The sequence below is a fragment of the Somniosus microcephalus genome, chromosome 29 (assembly GCF_052327205.1).
Source record: "Somniosus microcephalus isolate GS21.2 chromosome 29, FLI_Smic_1.0, whole genome shotgun sequence".
In the NCBI taxonomy this organism is placed as follows: domain Eukaryota; kingdom Metazoa; phylum Chordata; class Chondrichthyes; order Squaliformes; family Somniosidae; genus Somniosus; species Somniosus microcephalus.
Window position 1 is genome coordinate 31210102 of NC_141015.1, and position 18561 is coordinate 31228662.

At 45.9% G+C, this 18561-nt stretch overlaps 1 protein-coding gene across 2 annotated transcripts in view; it reads left to right on the forward strand.

Annotated features, from left to right (window-relative positions):
• The window catches only part of cdhr1a (cadherin-related family member 1a), a 47875-nt gene extending 29685 nt beyond the window's left edge, over positions 1-18190 (forward strand). For both annotated transcript variants that reach the window (XM_085970524.1, XM_085970525.1), the window contains 4 exons: positions 844-911; positions 9620-9848; positions 12241-12495; positions 17585-18190. In XM_085970524.1, coding sequence (XP_085826650.1) covers positions 844-911; positions 9620-9848; positions 12241-12495; positions 17585-18148 — 1116 coding nt within the window. In that variant the 3' untranslated portion in view covers positions 18149-18190. The remainder of the gene's footprint in view (positions 1-843; positions 912-9619; positions 9849-12240; positions 12496-17584) is intronic.
• Positions 18191-18561: the final 371 nt, after the last annotated feature.

An 18561-nucleotide genomic window follows, 5' to 3' on the forward strand; every position in this document is an offset into this window, starting at 1 on the left:
TATTGGGGAGGGGGTTCCAGGATTTTGACCCGGCGACGATGAAGGATCGGCCGATAATACTTCCAAGTCAGGATGGTGTGTGACTTGGAGGGGAACTTGGAGGTGGCGGTGTTCCCATGCGTCTGCTGCCCTTGTCCTTCTAGGTGGAAGAGGTCGCGGGTTTGGGAGATGCTGCCGAAGAAGCCTTGGCGAATCTCCTCGCTCACTCACTACCTCCTGCTCCCTTTGTGCAGCACGGTGGCATAGTGGTTAGCACTGTTGCCTCACAGCGCCAGGGACCCGGGTTCGAATCCGGCCTCGGGCGACTGTCTGTGTGGAGTTTGCACATTCTCCCCGTGTTTGCGTGGGTTTCCTCCGGGTGCTCCGGTTTCCTCCCACAGTCCAAAGATGTGCGAGTTAGGTTGATTGGCTATGATAAATTGACCCTTAGTGTTAGCGGGATTAAATACATGGGGTTACGGGGATAGGGTGGGATATGTGTTGGTGTAGGGGTTACGGGGATCGGGTGGGATATGTGTCGGTGCAGGCTCGATGGGCCGAAATGGCCTCTATCTGCACTGTGGGGTTTCTGTGATTCTGTGAGGTGCATTCTCAAAGTAAGACCATGGCACACAAGTTGACTTATTTACTTTGCTTAATGTTACGAACCAAGCCAATGGAATGTGGAGGGGAGAAGTAAGGTAACGGTTCAGGTAATTGAGCCATAAGGTATATGGCATCAAGCGACTGCCAGAGGCATGTTTCTTTATTGTTTTGCAGCAGGCTAGTAAATAACTATCAAATAGATTATAATATAAACAGCAGCTGCCTTGTCACTATTCTGGACTTTGATTATCTTCATAGGCAAATGACCCTGACTCAGAAAGGTGGGGAGAAATCAAGTATTCGATATATGGAACAGAGGCCGATCTGTGAGTAATATTATTGATTTTTTTTTATATTCCAAGGAGTAGCTGGAGGTTTAAATCGAGCAATCCTCAAAAATCCAATTAAACAAAGGCCAAACTGCCCGAGCTTTGGTTGGGTTTCAGTAGCTCTTCCCTTGACAGTGGCACTGGCTCCTGAATAAGTGTCCGGCAAACCTTTTTTTTCATTTATTGCCAATGCATGATGAAAAGTTGCATCAAAATGCGTCACTTTTTGTGCGACATCGTGATTACTACAGTCGTTCCTTGGCTGCTCTGTCTCCTCTCCCATCAAAAAGTGAAGGTCTTCGGTCATGAAAATGCCCCTTTTAAGTTTTATCTCCGGATTTTTTTCGCCCAGTCTGTCAACGTCGCCAGGTAAACAATACCCATATTCCAGCAGGATGACAGAAGTTTTCCACTGTGTAATGAAACCATAACATGCCTGTTGGAGCAGCCCAGAACTCCTGTAGTGGGAGAGGGTGTTATTCACGCGGATGACTTACTGGGAGGCGGGGGAGGGGGCAAGAATTTGTGGCGGAACCCAGATCCAGTAGATTTCCACCCAGTTTAGGTTGCGTCCCAAATTCTGATCAGAGGGATCATGCGAGTCTTCCACCTGCTCCCCCTACGTCTGGAGCCAGGTTTGGGAGGGTGGGGATGGTGTCTGGCGGTATTCCCGGGTTACCCTGGGGAAACTTGGGCCAGCATGCCCACCTTAGGCCCAGCAAAGCCACGTTTACCGACCGCAGGCATGGGTTCAATATTGGCCCCGAACACCTTAAGATGGAACAAGGTCCGAATCAGCCGACTGCCCGGAGGTCTCGCCGTGCCAGGGGTGGGGGCAGGGATCGAGGAATTTTGAGCCCATTCTTTTGAAATAGGTTTAAGGTTCACTCGGTTGATTCCGGAGACGAGGGAGTTGACTTATGAGGAAAGGTTGAGGCGACCTTATCGAAACATATAAGATTGTGAGGGGGCTTGATCGGGTGGATGCGGGGAGGATGTTTCCACCGATGGGTGAGACTAGAACTAGGGGGCATAATCTTAGAATAAGGGGCTGCCCTTTCAAAACTGAGATGAGGAGAAACTTCTTCACTCAGAGGGTAGTAAATCTATGGAATTTGCTACCTCAGAGAGCTGTGGAAGCTGCGACATTAAATAAATTTAAAACGGAGATAGACAGTTTCCTAGCTGATAAGGGAATTAGGGGTTACGGGGAGCGGGCAGGGAAGTGGACGTGAGTCCAGGTTCGGATCAGTCATGATCCTATTGAATGGCGGAGCAGGCCCGAGGGGCCGTATGGCCTAATCCTGCTCCTACTTCTTATGTTCTTATATGTTTCATTGCACATAATGCACAGAGAAAACATTCTCCCAGGTATTGGATTCTCTTCCCTCAATACAGGAAACTTTGTGTTATCCGGAGGCTAAATGTCTGGCAAGCTTGAGCCACTGGCAAAAATCAGGAGCCGTTTTGTTAGGTTTTTTTTCTTCTCGTGGCTTTTTTTTCAACAGTCAGGCTCTGCAAAGTCTCTGTAGCTTAGCAACAGCTTCAGAGAGACGCTTACAAGGTACAGGCTGACTGTTTAGAAGCTGTTGCTAAGCAACAGTGTTTGTTGTCAGATACGGAGATGAAAAGCTCCGCATGCTTCAACATTAACGCTGGTGTGTCCGGCAGGTTTGAGGGAACGGCAACAGCTCGGTCCCATCGGTGCCGGATAGCACAAAGTTTCCTGTAGGAACCCAAAAACATTTCAATTATTATCAGCTCAATATGGCGCTTACCGCCAATGCTGTTGGCCAATTTACTGGTACAGCTGCACATAAGGTTGCCAACTCTGGTTGGACATGTTCCTGGAGATTTCTTCAAGTGACGACCTGACTCCAATCTCCCCACCCTCACACTTCTGCCACCGATCTCCTAAAATGTCCATCCCTCCCAATTTACCACCTCCCCCCACCAACTGGAAGGCAAACAGACTCTCCATTGCCCGATTGGATGGCCCTTGACTGTCTGTCAACCAGCCTATATTCCAGTTTCAAATATTTTTACAACTAATAATTAAAAGTGTTGAAAGAAAACACTTTTTTTTTTCAAACAGCCCTGAGATGTTTCTCCTGGGTTGCTCGCAGCCATACCCTGGAGATTAATCTTTAATTCTTGGAGACTCCAGGGAAATCCTTGAGGCTTGGCCACTCTAAGTGCACAGGACCTCCTTTAGTGCATGCACAGTACCATTTGCCTTGACCCACTGTACGTTCTCCTGTCATCCCAGCGAACTAGGGGCTAAAACAACATAGGATTACATAGGATATACGGCACAGAAACAGGCCATGCCGGCATTTATGCTCCACTCGAGCCTCCTCCCATCTTTCCTCATCTAAATCTATCAGCATAACCCTCTATTCTCTTCTCCCTCATATGGTTATCTAGCCTCTTCTTATATGCATCTACACTGTTCGCTTCAACCACTCCCTGTGGTAGCGAGTTCCACATTCTCACCACTCTCTGGGTAAAGAAGTTTCTTCTGAATTCCCTATTGGATTTCTTGGTGACTATCTTATATTAATGGCCTCTAGTTATGCTCTTCCCCACAAGTGGAAACATTCTCTCTGTATCCACTCTATCAAAACCTTTCATAATTTTTAAGACCTCTATTAGGAATTAAGTGCCATAGAGCGTTCAAAATAATGAAAATGTTTTTTATGGTGCACTCCACAATAGCAAGTCCACCAAGTGTAGGAAACTGCTTAAATGTCACAGTCGATCCTGCTGAAGTGAGTGTAGGATGGAACACAATGTCAAGATTACAATAACTATATTCTTTATGATGTCTCCAGAATGATTTTTATTGCCGTTTCAGCCAAGCTGGAGGGGGGGAGGGGGAGTGAGGGGGTGGTGGGTGGGGGGGGGCAGGGTTGTTATCATGCAAACTCTTACTGCATTGGTTTGAAATTCCTCTCTCTCCTATTTCAGTTACCCAATTATTTTAAGCAGCTTGACAGCTCCACTAAAATAGCAGAGAGAGAGAGAGAGGGATTTCAATCAAACATCTTAAGTATTTATTCTTTGGTGTCCAACAGTATAATTTCAGGGTTGTTGTGTTGCAACTCTGTGCCTCTTCCCCCCCTTCACATTGTTCTCTGTATTCTAGATAAGGCAAGTTTCTTAAGAATGTGCAGTTAGCAAAATGTTTTACAATGTGCATAATGAATTTAGTGTGTTTCAGTATCCCAATGGTTAAGCATTTGCTTGTAAATCATCACAGTAAATCTCTTCTTAAGCCTTTAATTGGCTCAGGATAGACATTCGGGTCACCTGGTAGGGGTTGGATAAATAAACGTGTCAAATAGGCTCCAGAGACTTGAGCACAAACATCGAGGCTGACACTCCAGTGCTGCGCTGTCGGAGGGGAGGGGCTGTCTTTCGGATGAGACATTGGCCCAGAAATTTGGGTCGGGGGCTTCCCGCGGGTGCAAGCCCCCGACCTGCACTTACCTTGCGCGCCGGCAGTTGAGCTCTGGGCTCCCGTGGAATTCCGCTCCGGTGCCTGGCCCAGTTGCCGGCGCGCTGTGCTTGCGTGTCCCAGGGGCATAGTTAGTGCGATGCATCCCCTGGGATCACGTGAGCCATGGGCAGCCAATCGGAGGAGGGAAAAGCCCATTCATAAGATTGACAGGAAGACCTGTCTAAACTTATGAATACTCCGGCCCCAAAATAGTAGTAAACCTTCAAATAAATTTTTAAAAATCATCACACTTTTTAAATAAACTATAAATTACATTAAATAACTATTTTAAACAATAATTGAAATTTTTGAAAAAAATTATTTTATAAAAAAACGGGGCTAAAAATAAACTTACCTTGCTTTAAAGTATTTAAAAATAATAAACCTGTGGAATAAATGTTTTAATTTTAATTAATTGACCACTTACCTTTTAAAATGCAGGCCTTACGCCTGGTTTTTACATTTCTAAAATCTAAAGACTTACCCTCACAGAAAAACCTGTAAAAAAACGTAAGTTCAAAGCGCACGCGCAGACTCCCGCGCGCATGCGTTCGACCTCTGAACCCCTTTGTTCAGAGGAACGGAAGTGCCGGTTTCCCGCGCATGCGCAGGTCATCCAAGAAACTGACACTTCCATCGGGTCCACGCGTGAGTACCCCGTGCGTACTCACGCATTGGGACCCGAATTTCTGGGCCATTATACCGAGGCCCGGTCTGCTCTCTCAGGTGGGCGTAAAAGATCCCGTAGCACTATTTCGAAGAAGAGAAGTGGTGTTAGCCCCGGTGTCCTGGCCAATATTTATCCCTCAATCAACATCGCTAAAACAGATAATCTCAAATCAAATCAAATCAAATCAACTTTTATTGTCATTGTTAGTGCACAAGTGCAGTACAACGAAATGTAGGCTTGCGGCTCTTGAGAGTGTACATTTGGATTAAGACATTTAAACATTCAACATACATTTGGCTTGTAGTATATTAACATAAATATAACCATAATAAAGTGCATTGGCAGATGTGCAGGCTTTAGAGTTTATTTGTGGGGTTCAGTAGGATGACAGCCCTGGGAAAGAAGCTGTTCCTAAATCTGGTCGTACGGGTGCGAATGCATCTGTAGCGTCTCCCAGATGGCAGGAGGGCGAACAGACTGTGGCTGGGGTGGGTAGGGTCTTTGATGATGGTCCGTGACCTCCGTAAACAGCGTTTCTGGTATATGTGCTCTATGGTCGGTAGCCGGGTGCCGGTAATGCGTTGGGCAGTTTTGACTACCCGCTGCAGGGCTTTCCGGTCATAGTAGCTACAGCTGCCATACCATACTGTGATACAGTTTGTCAGGATGCTCTCTATTGTGCAGCGGTAAAAGTTAGAGAGGATCAGGGGTGACAGATTACATCCCTTCAGTCATTATCACATTGCTGTTTGTGGGAGCTTGCTGTGCAAAAATTGGCTGCCGCATTTCCTACATTACAACAGTGCCTACACTTCAAAAAAGTACTTCATTGGCGGTAAAGTGCTTTGGCATGTCCGGTGGTCGTGAAAGGCGCTATATAAATGCAAGCCTTTCTTTACTTGATTAAACAACAGATTGAGGGCTTTGGAAAAACAATGTATAAATCAAATGCTTCACATAATTCTACTTCTTATAAATTACAAACTGAGCATTTTTCCAAATAATATCTTAACAGGCACCAAGACCGTAAAACTTTACTCTAAATTATAAAACTGCACATTTAGTTTGGTCCTTATGTCCCTTCTTTACAGCATTACTGTCTGAACAATCTGATCTGAAAAATCTCTGAGGGTTCTCCCGCTCACTTATCTGTTTTTTCTGGGGTTTCCGCTGCTTTTCTGCCAGAGTTATGGGGTGGGTGGGGGGTGAAGAGGAAAAACACCACAGAAATTCACTACCCTCTGTTTCTAAGCCATAGAGATCAATAAATTCCCAAGTTCAATCTGGGTTGAAATTGGTTGCAGGGCCATTGGGTTAGAGGGGGAAATTAATCTATCCCTCTGCCCCTGAGTGCTATACCTCATTCCTACTGAAAGCACAGATCGAATCATAGAATGGTTACAGCACAGAAGGAGGCCATTTGGCCCATCGAGCCTGTGCCAGCTGTCTGCAAGAGCATTACAGGCTTGACAGGGTAGATGCAGGGAGGATGTTTCCCCTGGCTGGGGAGTGTAGAACCAGGGGTCACAGTCTCAGAATAAGGGGTCAGCCATTTAGGACTGAGATGAGGAGAAATTTCTTCACTCAGAGCGTGGTGAATCTTTGGAATTCTCTACCCCAGAGGGCTGTGGAGGCTCAGTCGTTGAGTATATTCAAGACAGAGAGCGGTAGATTTTTGAATATTAAAGGAATCAAGGAATATGGGGATAGTTCGGGAAAGTGGAGATGAGGTAGAAAATCAACCATGATCTTATTGAATGGCGGAGCAGGTTCGAAGGGCCAAATGGCCTACTCCTGTTCCTATTTTTCATGTTCTTATGTTCAGCTAGTCCCACTCCCCTGCCCTTTCCCCTTAGCCCTGCAAAAAAAAAAAATCCTTCAGGTACTTATCCAATTCCCTTTTGAAAGCCACAATTGAATCTGCCTCCGCCACCCTCTCAGGCAGTGCATTCCAGATCCTAACCACTCGCTACGTAAATACATTTTCCCTCATGTCGCCTTTGGTTCTTCTGCCAATCACCTTAAATCTGTGTCCTCTGGTTCTCGACCCTTCTGCCAACGGGAACAGTTTCTCGCTATCTACTCTGTCTAGACCCCTCGTGATTTTGAACCCCTCTATCAAGTCTCCTCTCAACCCTCTCTGCTCTATGGAGAACGTCCCCAGCTTCTCCAGTCTATCCAGGACTCACAGTGAACAATGGACACTGGGGTGAGATACTCAAGGGTAACAACTGGCTGTGGAACTGCACTCTAGTGAGTGAGTCATGTCGTAAGGAGGGGAGAGGAGTAAATGCTTAATCTATTTTGCTGCTAACATGAATATAAAATGTTGATATCTTTAGGGGGAGTATTTGCCATCCAAGTGCATCACTGCAAAAAAGTGGATACTTTCAACAACATCTATAAACATTTGTTTTAAAATCAGGATAATGTTTAAACTGTGCCTGTTGTATTAATGCCCCCTCTAGTGGACACACATCCACACTGACTCTCAAAAAATGGCTATAGTTCTTTTAGCATCCTGGAACAATATCTAAAAATGATTAAGGATACATGTGTAATGTTGTCAACTTGTTATGCTGAGATTTAAAAAAAAATTAATACGGTACTACTTAAACTACATTCTGCAAACAACAAAACAGTTCTGGTCACCACATTACAGGAAGGGTGTGATTGCACTAGAGAGGGTACAGAGGAGATTTACGAGGATGTTGCCTGGGCTGGGGAATTTTAGCTATGAGGAAAGATTGGATAGGCTGGGGTTGTTTTCTTTGGAACAGAGGAGGCTGAGGGGAGACTCATTTATAAAATCCCACAGCACAAAGGTTTATGCACATATGATCATATTTACATGCACACCCACCCCATATTGTACAAAACTGGAGTTGCAATGTTATCTAATCAGCATATAAATAAGCAGACACTAATACATTGAAAACTGCCACACATTCTTCCTTGTTATACTGGTGTATTGTATTACCCATGTTACATGGGATAAAGGTGAATTAACTGACAGCTCTTAGTGCATCAACTCAAATTAACAGAGAGCTGCTAGTTTATCAGTGCGCAGTTAACAGAGTGCTTTTCTTAGTATGTAGTTGATCATTTTATTGCAGTGCATTTTCCGATGTGTTTTTAAAGCTTCTATTCTCGCAAGCCTGCTTTAACCAGGGACATGGACTCAGTACTTAACTTGGCATTACACTGCTAAAATCACTCTGAGAGCCCATGGGATGACTGGCATGGAAACGCGTCATCGTGGCGTGAGTGTCTGATACTGGTGCTCAAAATGGAAAGTGTACCAATGCCCAGCACAGATATCCCTCAAATCAGAATCGTAAAAGTTTAAAGCACAGGAAGGGGCCATTCGGCCCATTGTGTCTGTACAGGTCTTTGCTAAAGCAATGTAAATCTAATCCCACTGCCCTCTTCTATCCCCACATCCCTTCAATTCAATTCAATTCAATTTTATTTGCCATATGTAACTAGTACAATGGAATGCTTACTCCCCGTAGGGACACGTCAGCTATTCTTACAGCGCCGTGTTCAGAAAGTCAATTCAATGGCATCCAGTGGCAGTGGGAGCACGATGTCCCTCAGCCGTTCCGTCCTCCTCGTCACCGCGGTCTCCTCCTCACTGTTGCCAGCTCCACGTGTGGTGGCCTGCTTCTCCCGCTCACGGTCCGGCCTCTGGCCACCATGCCCGGCTCCCCTCCTCCCAGTCGGACTGCAAGCTTCCCGCCAAGGAGCTGCCGGCCGACATGCTGTAGCAGGTCGTCGTGGCTGCTGCTGCTGCTCGTTGCGCTGCGCTGCCTCCGCCCGACTCGCCGAACACATCGTCGGGATGTGAATGCTCCGGTCGCCGCGGCCTCCTCCTCACCATCGCCGGCTCCACGGTCCGACGGCCCGGGGCCTGCTTCTCCCACTCACGGTCCGGCCTCTGGCCGCCATGCTCAGCTCCCCTCCTCCCAGTCGGAATGCCTTCTCGCCGAGGAGCTGCCGGCCGACGTGCTCTAGCAGGTCGTCGTGGCTGCTGCTGCTGCTCGTTGCGCTGCGCTGCCTCCGCCCGACTCGCCAAACACTTCGCTCCGGTTGCGGGATCGAGCGGTGAGAGCGGGCCGCCCGAAGCAGGGAGAGCGCGCTTAGCATCGGACCGTCTCGGCCGCCATCTTGACTTGACGCCATCCCTGTATTTCCCTCTGCTTCAAATATTTAGCCAATTTTCCCTTAAAAGATGCAATGGCCTTTGTCTCAACCGCTCCCTGTGGCAAAGCGTTCTGTACTCCAACAACCCTTTGTCTGAAGACATTTCTCCTAATCTCTCCCTTCATTCTCTTTGTGACAATTTTAAATTCATGACCAGCAACTTCACAAAAAAATTATCAAAACTTTTGAATTAATGTTTGAGTGAGTTGCATGTTCTAAATGTTTGGTTTTATCAGAACAACATAACCAGATGGCTGCTCGATCCATCTTATTATCAGTGTGTAATTATAGACCGGCCTCTTACTTTCCTGAGTTCTTATTTTTCAGATTTCTGATTCACCCCACTACGGGGATTATTTACACTCAGCCCTGGGCTGTGCTGGACGCTGAAGTGCAATCGAAGTATAACTTCCACATCAAAGCGTATGATGGGGAAGGGAAGCACAGCTTGGCTGAAGTCTATGTAATAGTACTCGACGTAAATGATCACTATCCAGAATTTAATGAGAATATTTTGGAGAAGGTTATGATTATTGGATCACCTGTAAAAGTTGAGGTAAGAAACAGGAGCGAAATAATTTAATACGTTATCTTCTCCCACTGTACAGATGTGTGAGGAGATTAATAAGATCAGAGTTTACAGAGATTACATTTTCTCAAGTAAAGATTCACGTTAAAAATGTTTAGCTGGCGTCAATATGCAGCGTTACAGAATGGTGGGCTCTGGACTTGCAGCCATACCAGTGGGTTTCTAACCTCAGCCATGTCACGGAGTTCCAGCAAAATGAGGGTAAATTTAAACTGAGATTCACCCCAAACTTCTATCACCCACCTCCTTGTGGCCAGTACAGAGGACCGTTGCCAGGGACATGGGAGCAGATCACCCGTCCGCCCTCTTGATTGCAGTTCCACAGTGCACGGGGCATCAGTACACTACATTTCTAAAAGTAGGACATTTATTGGCATCTGTGAATAGTTCCCATGATACATTGTGGCCATACCAGGAAGGTCGACATCAATGGTGTTGACAATCGCACATTAACATCTCAACATGCTTCACAGGAGATTGGAAGGCACCAATCAGGAGGTGAGGGAGAACGTTAGGGGAGGTGATCAAAAAGAGAGGTTTTAAGGAGGATTTTGACAGTAGAAAGAAGTAGATAGATGGAAAGATTTAGAAAGCGAGACCAGGGGCATGGTGGCTGAAAGTTCTGGCACAAAGAGCAGAGGGAAGACACGTATCATAGAGCACAGTTGGAAGAGTGGAGGGCACATATTAGGGCATTGGATTGGAGAAGACTGCAGAAGTATTGAGGAGCAAGGCCACAAAGTGATTTGGAAACAAGAACAAGGATTTAAAATGTTATTTGCTGGTGGATGTACAACCAATGGAGGTCAGTCATGACAGGAGCAATAGTGTGTAGGATAGGATGTGGGTGGCAGTGTTCGGAATGATTTGGTGTTACGTCAGGTCCACGAGGCTACCAAGGAGCATGCTAGAGAAATCAAACTTTCAGGTGAGGAAGGTTTCAGGGACAGAATGATCACTTCTACGTCTGCCAGTTGGCTTTTCCTGAGCAAAAATCACAAAAATTGTCACACTGAGAACCAATGTTCCCTCTAAGCTGCGCTTTGTTCTGTGCGCGGCCTGTTTATTTCAATGCGCGGTCCCGTTAAATTTCAGCGCCCGTGCGCTGTTTCAAATGGAAAGGCTTGTGAGTGGCCCGCGCGGGACCTTGCAGATTACTGCACGGCCACGCACACTCGCAGCTTCGAGGGCACATTGCTGAGAACACACCTTAGTGAGGAGGAAGAGTTTAAAAAGAAATACATTACGGTACTGTTAGATTCGAATTTTGGAGAAACTCTAGATGGAGACGGAATTGAGGACAAATACAGAAGTTATTAAAACAACTAAGAGAAGCTTGTTAACAAGGGAGAGTCACCCTGCTCCCTCAAACAGGAGGTACACTCACCGGGATAAACAGTGATTCATTCAAGTTATACAGTTCTATAAGCAACGCCCACTTACTATAGAATGGGGCGTATACGTACAAAGTGTCGTAACAGTTGCTCTTTATTGGTTTATGTGGTTAGTCACTCAACTGTCGGGTCCACCCTTCAACTGTCGGGCCCACCCCCCTTGAACTCCGGTAACCCCTGACCACGCTCGCCACAAATGTGGATTGTAATTCTACTCCCCGCATTCCTGTTGTTATCTTTTCCTCGCTACAGGCCTTGTTTATAGTTTGAGAAACATGTCTTATCCTTCTCTGTCGAACAGGCCGGGTAATTGCAAGGCCACATTGATTCATGTGTTCTGCAACTTAGTACAATGTTGGTTTCTAATTTGTACCCTTATCTCCTGGGAAACAGGGCAGTGTTTAGACACTGCTCTACTGAAGTGCTGTGGACACACATATTCCCATGGCCTTATCACTTCTATGTATCGTTCAGGTTTAATATTCGACCTTGCTGGCATTTTGTCGGTCTCTATTATAAGACTTAAAAAAAAATCTTTGTCTTAAACAGCTAACATAGTCAAGTATCCCAGAGTTCATTGGGAACTAGCTGGATCCTTCAGTCCTATCCCCAACAAACAAAGCTCCCAATAGCTCATCTGTGATTAGTTCCAAGCTACAAAGATTTAAAAAAAACAACAAAATGGGAGGATGGTGCCTTCCAGTAGGCTTCATGACCAATTGTCCCATTGTAAGATGGCAGCCAAAGCGACTGGGAGGGGTGGAGAAATCCCTGCCGTCCTATTTGAATCTTATTGAAATTGCCAACTAGCACTGGGGGCGGTGGTGGTGGGTGGGAATTATTTTTCCCCCCACTGCACAGTTCAGTTGTGTACCGAGTGGTGCCGGTGCCAACATTTTGCCCTTCAGGTGAGTTCTTGGAGCGATCTGATGAATTGTGTCATGTATATCAAACTTTTACCGCAGGCCAAAGACGAAGATGCAGAAGAGCCGAACAACATTGTAGATTACTCGATAATGCAAGCAGATCCACCAAACATTTTCGACATTGACCAAGCTACAGGCGAGATCGTGCTGAAGTCCTACATCAAGTCTCTGGCGGTCATTCACAACATCACCAGAAAGAAAGCATGTCAGTGGTCACTGGTAGTGCAAGCTAAGGACAGAGGCTCTCCTTCATTCAGCACGACAGCTGTTGTGAGGATCGATATTACAGAGGAGGTAAGTATATGTTCCCTAAAGGTGTGCACGTAAACTACGCAAGACTGCAAAGGTAAAATGCGACAATCTGGCAAGTTTGGAGGATTTGCTGAGGTGGAGATCAGCAGTTCAGAACATCTCCATCAACTTTTGCATCCATTGGTTAGTAATCAATTAGTGTCAGCTGTGGCTCGGTGGGTAGCACCCTCGCCTCTGATTCAGAAGGTTGTGGATTCAGGTCCCACTCCGGGGATTTGATCACATAATGCTAGGCTGACACTCCAGTGCAGTGCTGAGGGAGCGCTGCACTGTTGGAGGTGCCGTCTTTCGGATGAGACGTTAAACCAAGGCCCTGTCTGCTCTCTCAGGTGGACATAAAAGATCCCGTGGCACTATGTCGAAGAAGACTAGGGGAGTTATCCCTGGTGTCCTGGCCAATATTTATCCCTCAACCAACATCACTAAAACAGGCTCTCTGGCCATTATCACATTGCTGTTTGTGGGAGCTTGCTGTGCGCAAATTGGCTGCCGCATTTCCCACATTACAACAATGACTCCACTTCAAAAAGTACTTCATTGGCTGTGAAGTGCTTTGGTCGTGAAAGGCGCTATATAAATGCAAGTCTTTCTTTAATCAATACTCCTACAGCAGATATGGCATGGTGCACCTCAGTGATTGGGTTTCCCATACTCCCCATGTTGCACCACCCATGCTGACTTGAGGGTTTCTTCTTCTGCAGTGGGGGCTCGTTCTGGCTCTCTACATGCACAGATTTGACTTTTTTTCCCCCAAATTGCATTGAAAAAATTAGGTGGAAAGAGCAAGGAAGTCTTATTTTCTGCGTTCATGTGCCAATGATAGACTGAGTCTATTCAGGCTACTTGTGACTCAAAGAGGAAGCCGTCATTTTCTCCTCCAAGTGCCAATAGAAACAATTCTGCAGGAAAGCCTCAGTGCTAATCTTGCCTCCAAATTCACATGAGAAGGCACATTTCAGATGTTCACAGTTATTGGTCAGGCCAAAGGCACATTGCTCTGAACTGTGCCATTCCATTGGGGAGATATATTTTTTCCCCATTATTTATTAACCCTAAAAAAAAGCAGTAGTGGTTTGGATTTAATTCCATAATATACAGCAATTAAAAAAAATAGTCATTATAGAATCAAAGAAATGTTCATTGTATTAGGTGAAATTGATATCTTATAGATGGGAATTTTAAGTGCTATGAAGGCAGCTTTGAAAACTGAACTGTTTAGCGTGTCTGTAACTGGCTGAAAGTTCTCCACATGGGCTGTATTCTTCCACTTCCGCACTTGCCAGTGAATGGAGGGTAAATTCTCAGACTCATTGGGGTAAATATTCAAATCAGCCAAATAACCTTTAAACTGATTTCTAATCTTCTGTTTTTATTGTGTCTGACGTAATAAAACTCACTATGCACTTGGTTTGAGTATAAAGCAAGGCTTTAATCAACTTGTTTCAGAACATGGAGGTCTAGTTGTACTTCACTAGTTCCTTGTCTTACAAAATGTCCCTGAAAAGCTGGGCCCACGCCCAAGTATTTATACTCCTTGGATGGCGCCACCAGCTGGCCGTCCAGCGTTATCTCATGAGTAGTTTCTTGATAAATGACGAGATTTATAACAGTGTCTTTAACCCTAACTTTAAGCAAAGAAAGTTGAGGTAGAAACTGAAGAGAAAAAGAAAGTAATTCTTAACTTTTTATCCGGCACCTCCTTTGCTGATTCTGTTTTGGTGCTCAAAGGTTAGCCAGATTGCTTTAATACGTTAAGTGTCAGGATGGGTGACTATCCGAATGTAATACAGTTGTACACACTGATCTCGGAACACAAGTTTGGCCAAACATTTTGATCTGTGTTACTGTAATCCGATGTTTTAACATTTCCAGATTAAATCCAGGCTAAACTCTTATATTTTGGGCCTGAGGAACCAGCCATGGAGAATATTTAGGATTTGTGTGAGCATGGTCATCCTCATCGTTTCTCTAACAGTAATTATATCTGGCCTGATGTTCTGGAAAACCACGAAAAGGTCCAGAATACATCCACGCAACAAAGTCCGAAAAATTGTCAAGAGGCCACCACACAAAAAAGTGGCTGATTAGTGCCCTTTCCCTGATGGTGCAGGACTGTACTTCCACTTATCCGCAATATGTCAGATGAGATTCATAAAACATTTTTATTTCCTCTTCCAATACTTACACTGTGCAGGTCTGTAAAAGAGTACAAGAGTAATAAATGGATATGTGATGGACTTTGACTTTCTGTGCGGTGGAATCACTCAGAATAATGATCTATTGCAAGAGTACAAAAAGCCAATGGGAAGCACTGATGTTTAATGGGTTTAATGATCACTGCCCATGTCTTCTTCTTCTTAGGCAGTCCCTCGGAACCGAGGATGACTTGCTTCCACATTAAGAAAGAGTTCTCAGGTGACTGATGAGTCCAATGTGGGACCTACAGTCTCTGTCACAGAATCACAGAAACCCCACAGTGCAGATAGAGGCCATTTCGGCCCATCGAGCCTGCACCAACACATATCCCACCCTATCCCCGTAACCCCACGTATTTAATCCCCCTAACACTAAGGGTCAATTTATCATAGCCAATCAACCTAACCTGCACATCTTTGGACTGTGGGAGGAAACCAGAACACCCGGAGTAAACCCACGCAAACACGGGGAGAATGTGCAAACTCCACACAGACAGTCGCCCGAGGCCGGATTCGAACCCGGGTCCCTGGCGCTGTGAGGCAACAGTGCTAACCACTATGCCACCGTGCTGCACAGGTGGGGCAGACGGTGGTTGAAGGGGTGGGTGGGGTGCTTGGGTTGACGTGCGCTGCTTGTGCTTGGCTTCCGCTTGCTCCTGGTGAAGAGACTTGAGGGGCTGGATTTTCATTGGGCCGTGGAGGCGGGATTGGAGACGTGTGGGGGTTTAAAATCCCGAAATCGGGGGTCCCGATCCCATCCCGCCTCCATGCCAGTTTCAAAGGAGGCGGGTACCCGACCCACACTGGGACCCGCTTCCCCGAGGCAGGAAGGGGATTAGTGCCAATTAACTGCCTGTTAACAGGTAGTTAACAGGCAGTTTTTAGCCTAATCCCTATTTTCATTGTTGAAATGTGGGATTCCCGATGGCTCCAAACCACGCCAAGTTAGCGAGGCGGGCCGTCGGGATGAAGGGCTTGGAGGGGTCGAGATGTCCAGTGTTCAGGTGAGTGATGGGTGCATGAGTGCAGAGGTAAGCGTGTTTGGTCTGTGTAAAGTGTTTAAAGAAGTTCTACTAACCTTTACTTACCTTTACAGCCTTCTTTCCTTCAGGTCTCGGGAGTCCCTCACCTCACCGGCACAGAAAGCAGAATGGCTGCGAGCTGTCAAAAATTGCAGCCTCTGCTTTCTGTTCTGGGGAGATCTCTAAATCATCCTGAGAGGAAGGAATTAACCTGGAGTACAAATTGTCAGTGTTTGACAGCTTCAAACAACTGTGAAACGCTGATATTTCATCTGTCAAAAGGTCTTGACTGATGAAATGTCAATCTGTGACATCACCTGCTGCCGGGTGGCCCTTAATTGGCCTGCTGAGCCCACTGGTCAATCAAGTCAAAATCACGTGGGTTGGCTACCCACCTCCTCAATGAAAATCCAGCCCGAGGTGTTCGGCGCCTTCCCGGATGCTTCTTCTCCACTTTGTGCAGTCTTGGGCCAGGGATTCCCAGGTGTCAGTGGGGATGTTGCATTGTATCCTGCACTGGGTGGCATGGCAGAAAGCTGCATTAATTCTTCAGTGTGCAATGCGACAGAATAAACCGCAGTTCTCTCAATTTGCATCGTGTCCCCCCCCCCCTATATGGAAAGCTCCTAATCCTGCTCATCATCCAATCTGAGGCAGGTGCCTCCTCGCAGTGTGAGTCACCCAGGATGGATCGCGCATGTCTTAATGAGTGGCTTAAAGCTAACTTTGGATAGAGGCCAAAGCTGCAGGTTGCTTATCGAATGCTGAGCTGGATAATGATCTATGACAGGGAAGGATAAATAACGTGTAAAATGCACAAAAGCAAACAAATAGGTAAACGAATCTACACTGCGCACTTACTGATTTGGTGCCCGTTTTAGTTGAAAGCAGGAGACAAACTTCAGTCCCCGACTATTGAATTCGGCTCCACACCTTAGACCGATTAAAAACACATTGGCCCAGAAATTCGGGTTGGGGGCTTCCCGCGGGTGCAAGCCCCCGACCTGCACTTACCTAGCGCGCCGGCCGTTGAGCTGTGGGCCCGCGTGGAATTCCGATCCTGGGCCTCCTCCAAATGCCAGCGCGCAGTGCTTGCGTCTCCCAGGGGCGCAGTTAGTTCGATGCGTCCCCTGGGATCACGTGGGCCATGGAGAGCCAATGGCTGTCAAACTTATAAATACTATAAGCCCCAAAACATCACTAAATCTTCAAATAAATTAAAAAAAACCATCACATTTTTAAAAACTATAAATTACATGAAATAACTATTTTAAACAATAATTTAAATTTTTGAAAAAAATAATTTTATTTTCTAACGGGGCTAAAAATAAACTTACCCTTCTTTAAAGTATTTAAAAATAATAAACCTGTGGAAAAAATGTTTTAATTTTAATTAATTCACCACTTGCCTTGTAAAAAGCAAGCCTTGCGACTGCTTTTTATATGTGCAACTTCTGGAGACTTACCCTCCAGGGAAAACCTGCAAAAAAAACGTAAGTTCGATGTGCACGCGCTGCCTCTCCTGCGCACGCGTTTGACCTCTGAACCCCTTCTTTCAGGGGAACGGAAGTGCCAGTTTCCCACGCATGCGCAGTGCATGCAGGAAACCGACACTTCCATTGGGCCTACGGGTGAGTACCCCGTGCGTACTCACCCGTGGAGACCCGAATTTCTGGGCCAATGGATGAGTGCGTCAATGCTGCTCTAGGGAAATAAGTGCAAGTGTGGCTTCTGTTGACCCGAGGAAAATTGTATCCCAAACGGAATATCTAATGAATGGTACATATGTCTTGTACAAATGAAGCATCTAGGCCTATGGACTAAATCACTTGTTTTCTTTGTACTCTTTTACAGACTTCTGACAAAGGGCATGTGGCAGATTTTTTGTTGCACTCTAAAGATTATCCTCTGAAAGTCCTAGGCGTGCTAGCTGGAATAGTCTGTTTCTTTGTGGTTCTTACAGTCTTAATTTCGACGATCATATTTTGGAGGAATAAAAAGACCAATAGAGTTGGGCCAGTGAGGCGCATCATAAAGAGGAGGCCGAACCGTCAAATGCAGACTCACGGATCAGGATGGTTCCGAAGTAAGAAAGCCACCAAAAGGACAACTGGTTTCATGGCTTGTGAGGCCGACCAACATTTGCAGAATATGAGCATGAACAATAGCCGGCCACCACTGCCATTGGCTTTGCCATGTGCACCTTCGCTTCCTCCTCCGCCATCTATACTCCCGGCCAAACTCAACAAGTCAGATTGGAATCTCCCTACGGTGTCAGGATCTCTCAGTCCCCAAAAGAGCGACATCCCTGAGCGGTCAAAAAGCAAGACATCGAACATCAACGGTGCCCTGGTATCAGAGCTCAAACAGCGCTTGGAAAAGAAAATGAATGAAGATGCTTCTAAACTGTACATATAAAATGGTTTTTTTTGCTACAATAAAATCAAGCACATGATGTTATTGAAATGCTTCATGGGTGGTTCCTACACATGTCGAAAACATATGGTTATCTATACAGTGCAAAGTTCCACAGGTTATAAAGGCACAACATCTTTTTATTACCTTATATACCTGCATATAAGTTGACCTACCTATAAGATGACACCCTCTACTTTCCATCTGGAAATAATGTGTGTATTAAAACGGAGAACGGGAAATTCCCTTTTAATATGTGTTGACTGTTCCAACTGCCGCCGCAGCCAATGCACAGTTAGTGAGCGGGAGATTGGGAGCCTGAGGGAGGAGATTGGGAAATGGAGCAGAGGGAAGGGTGCACCGGAGAGTCTGGCATAGTCAGGAAAGTTCAATTGAGTTAGAGGTGGGTGATTGCA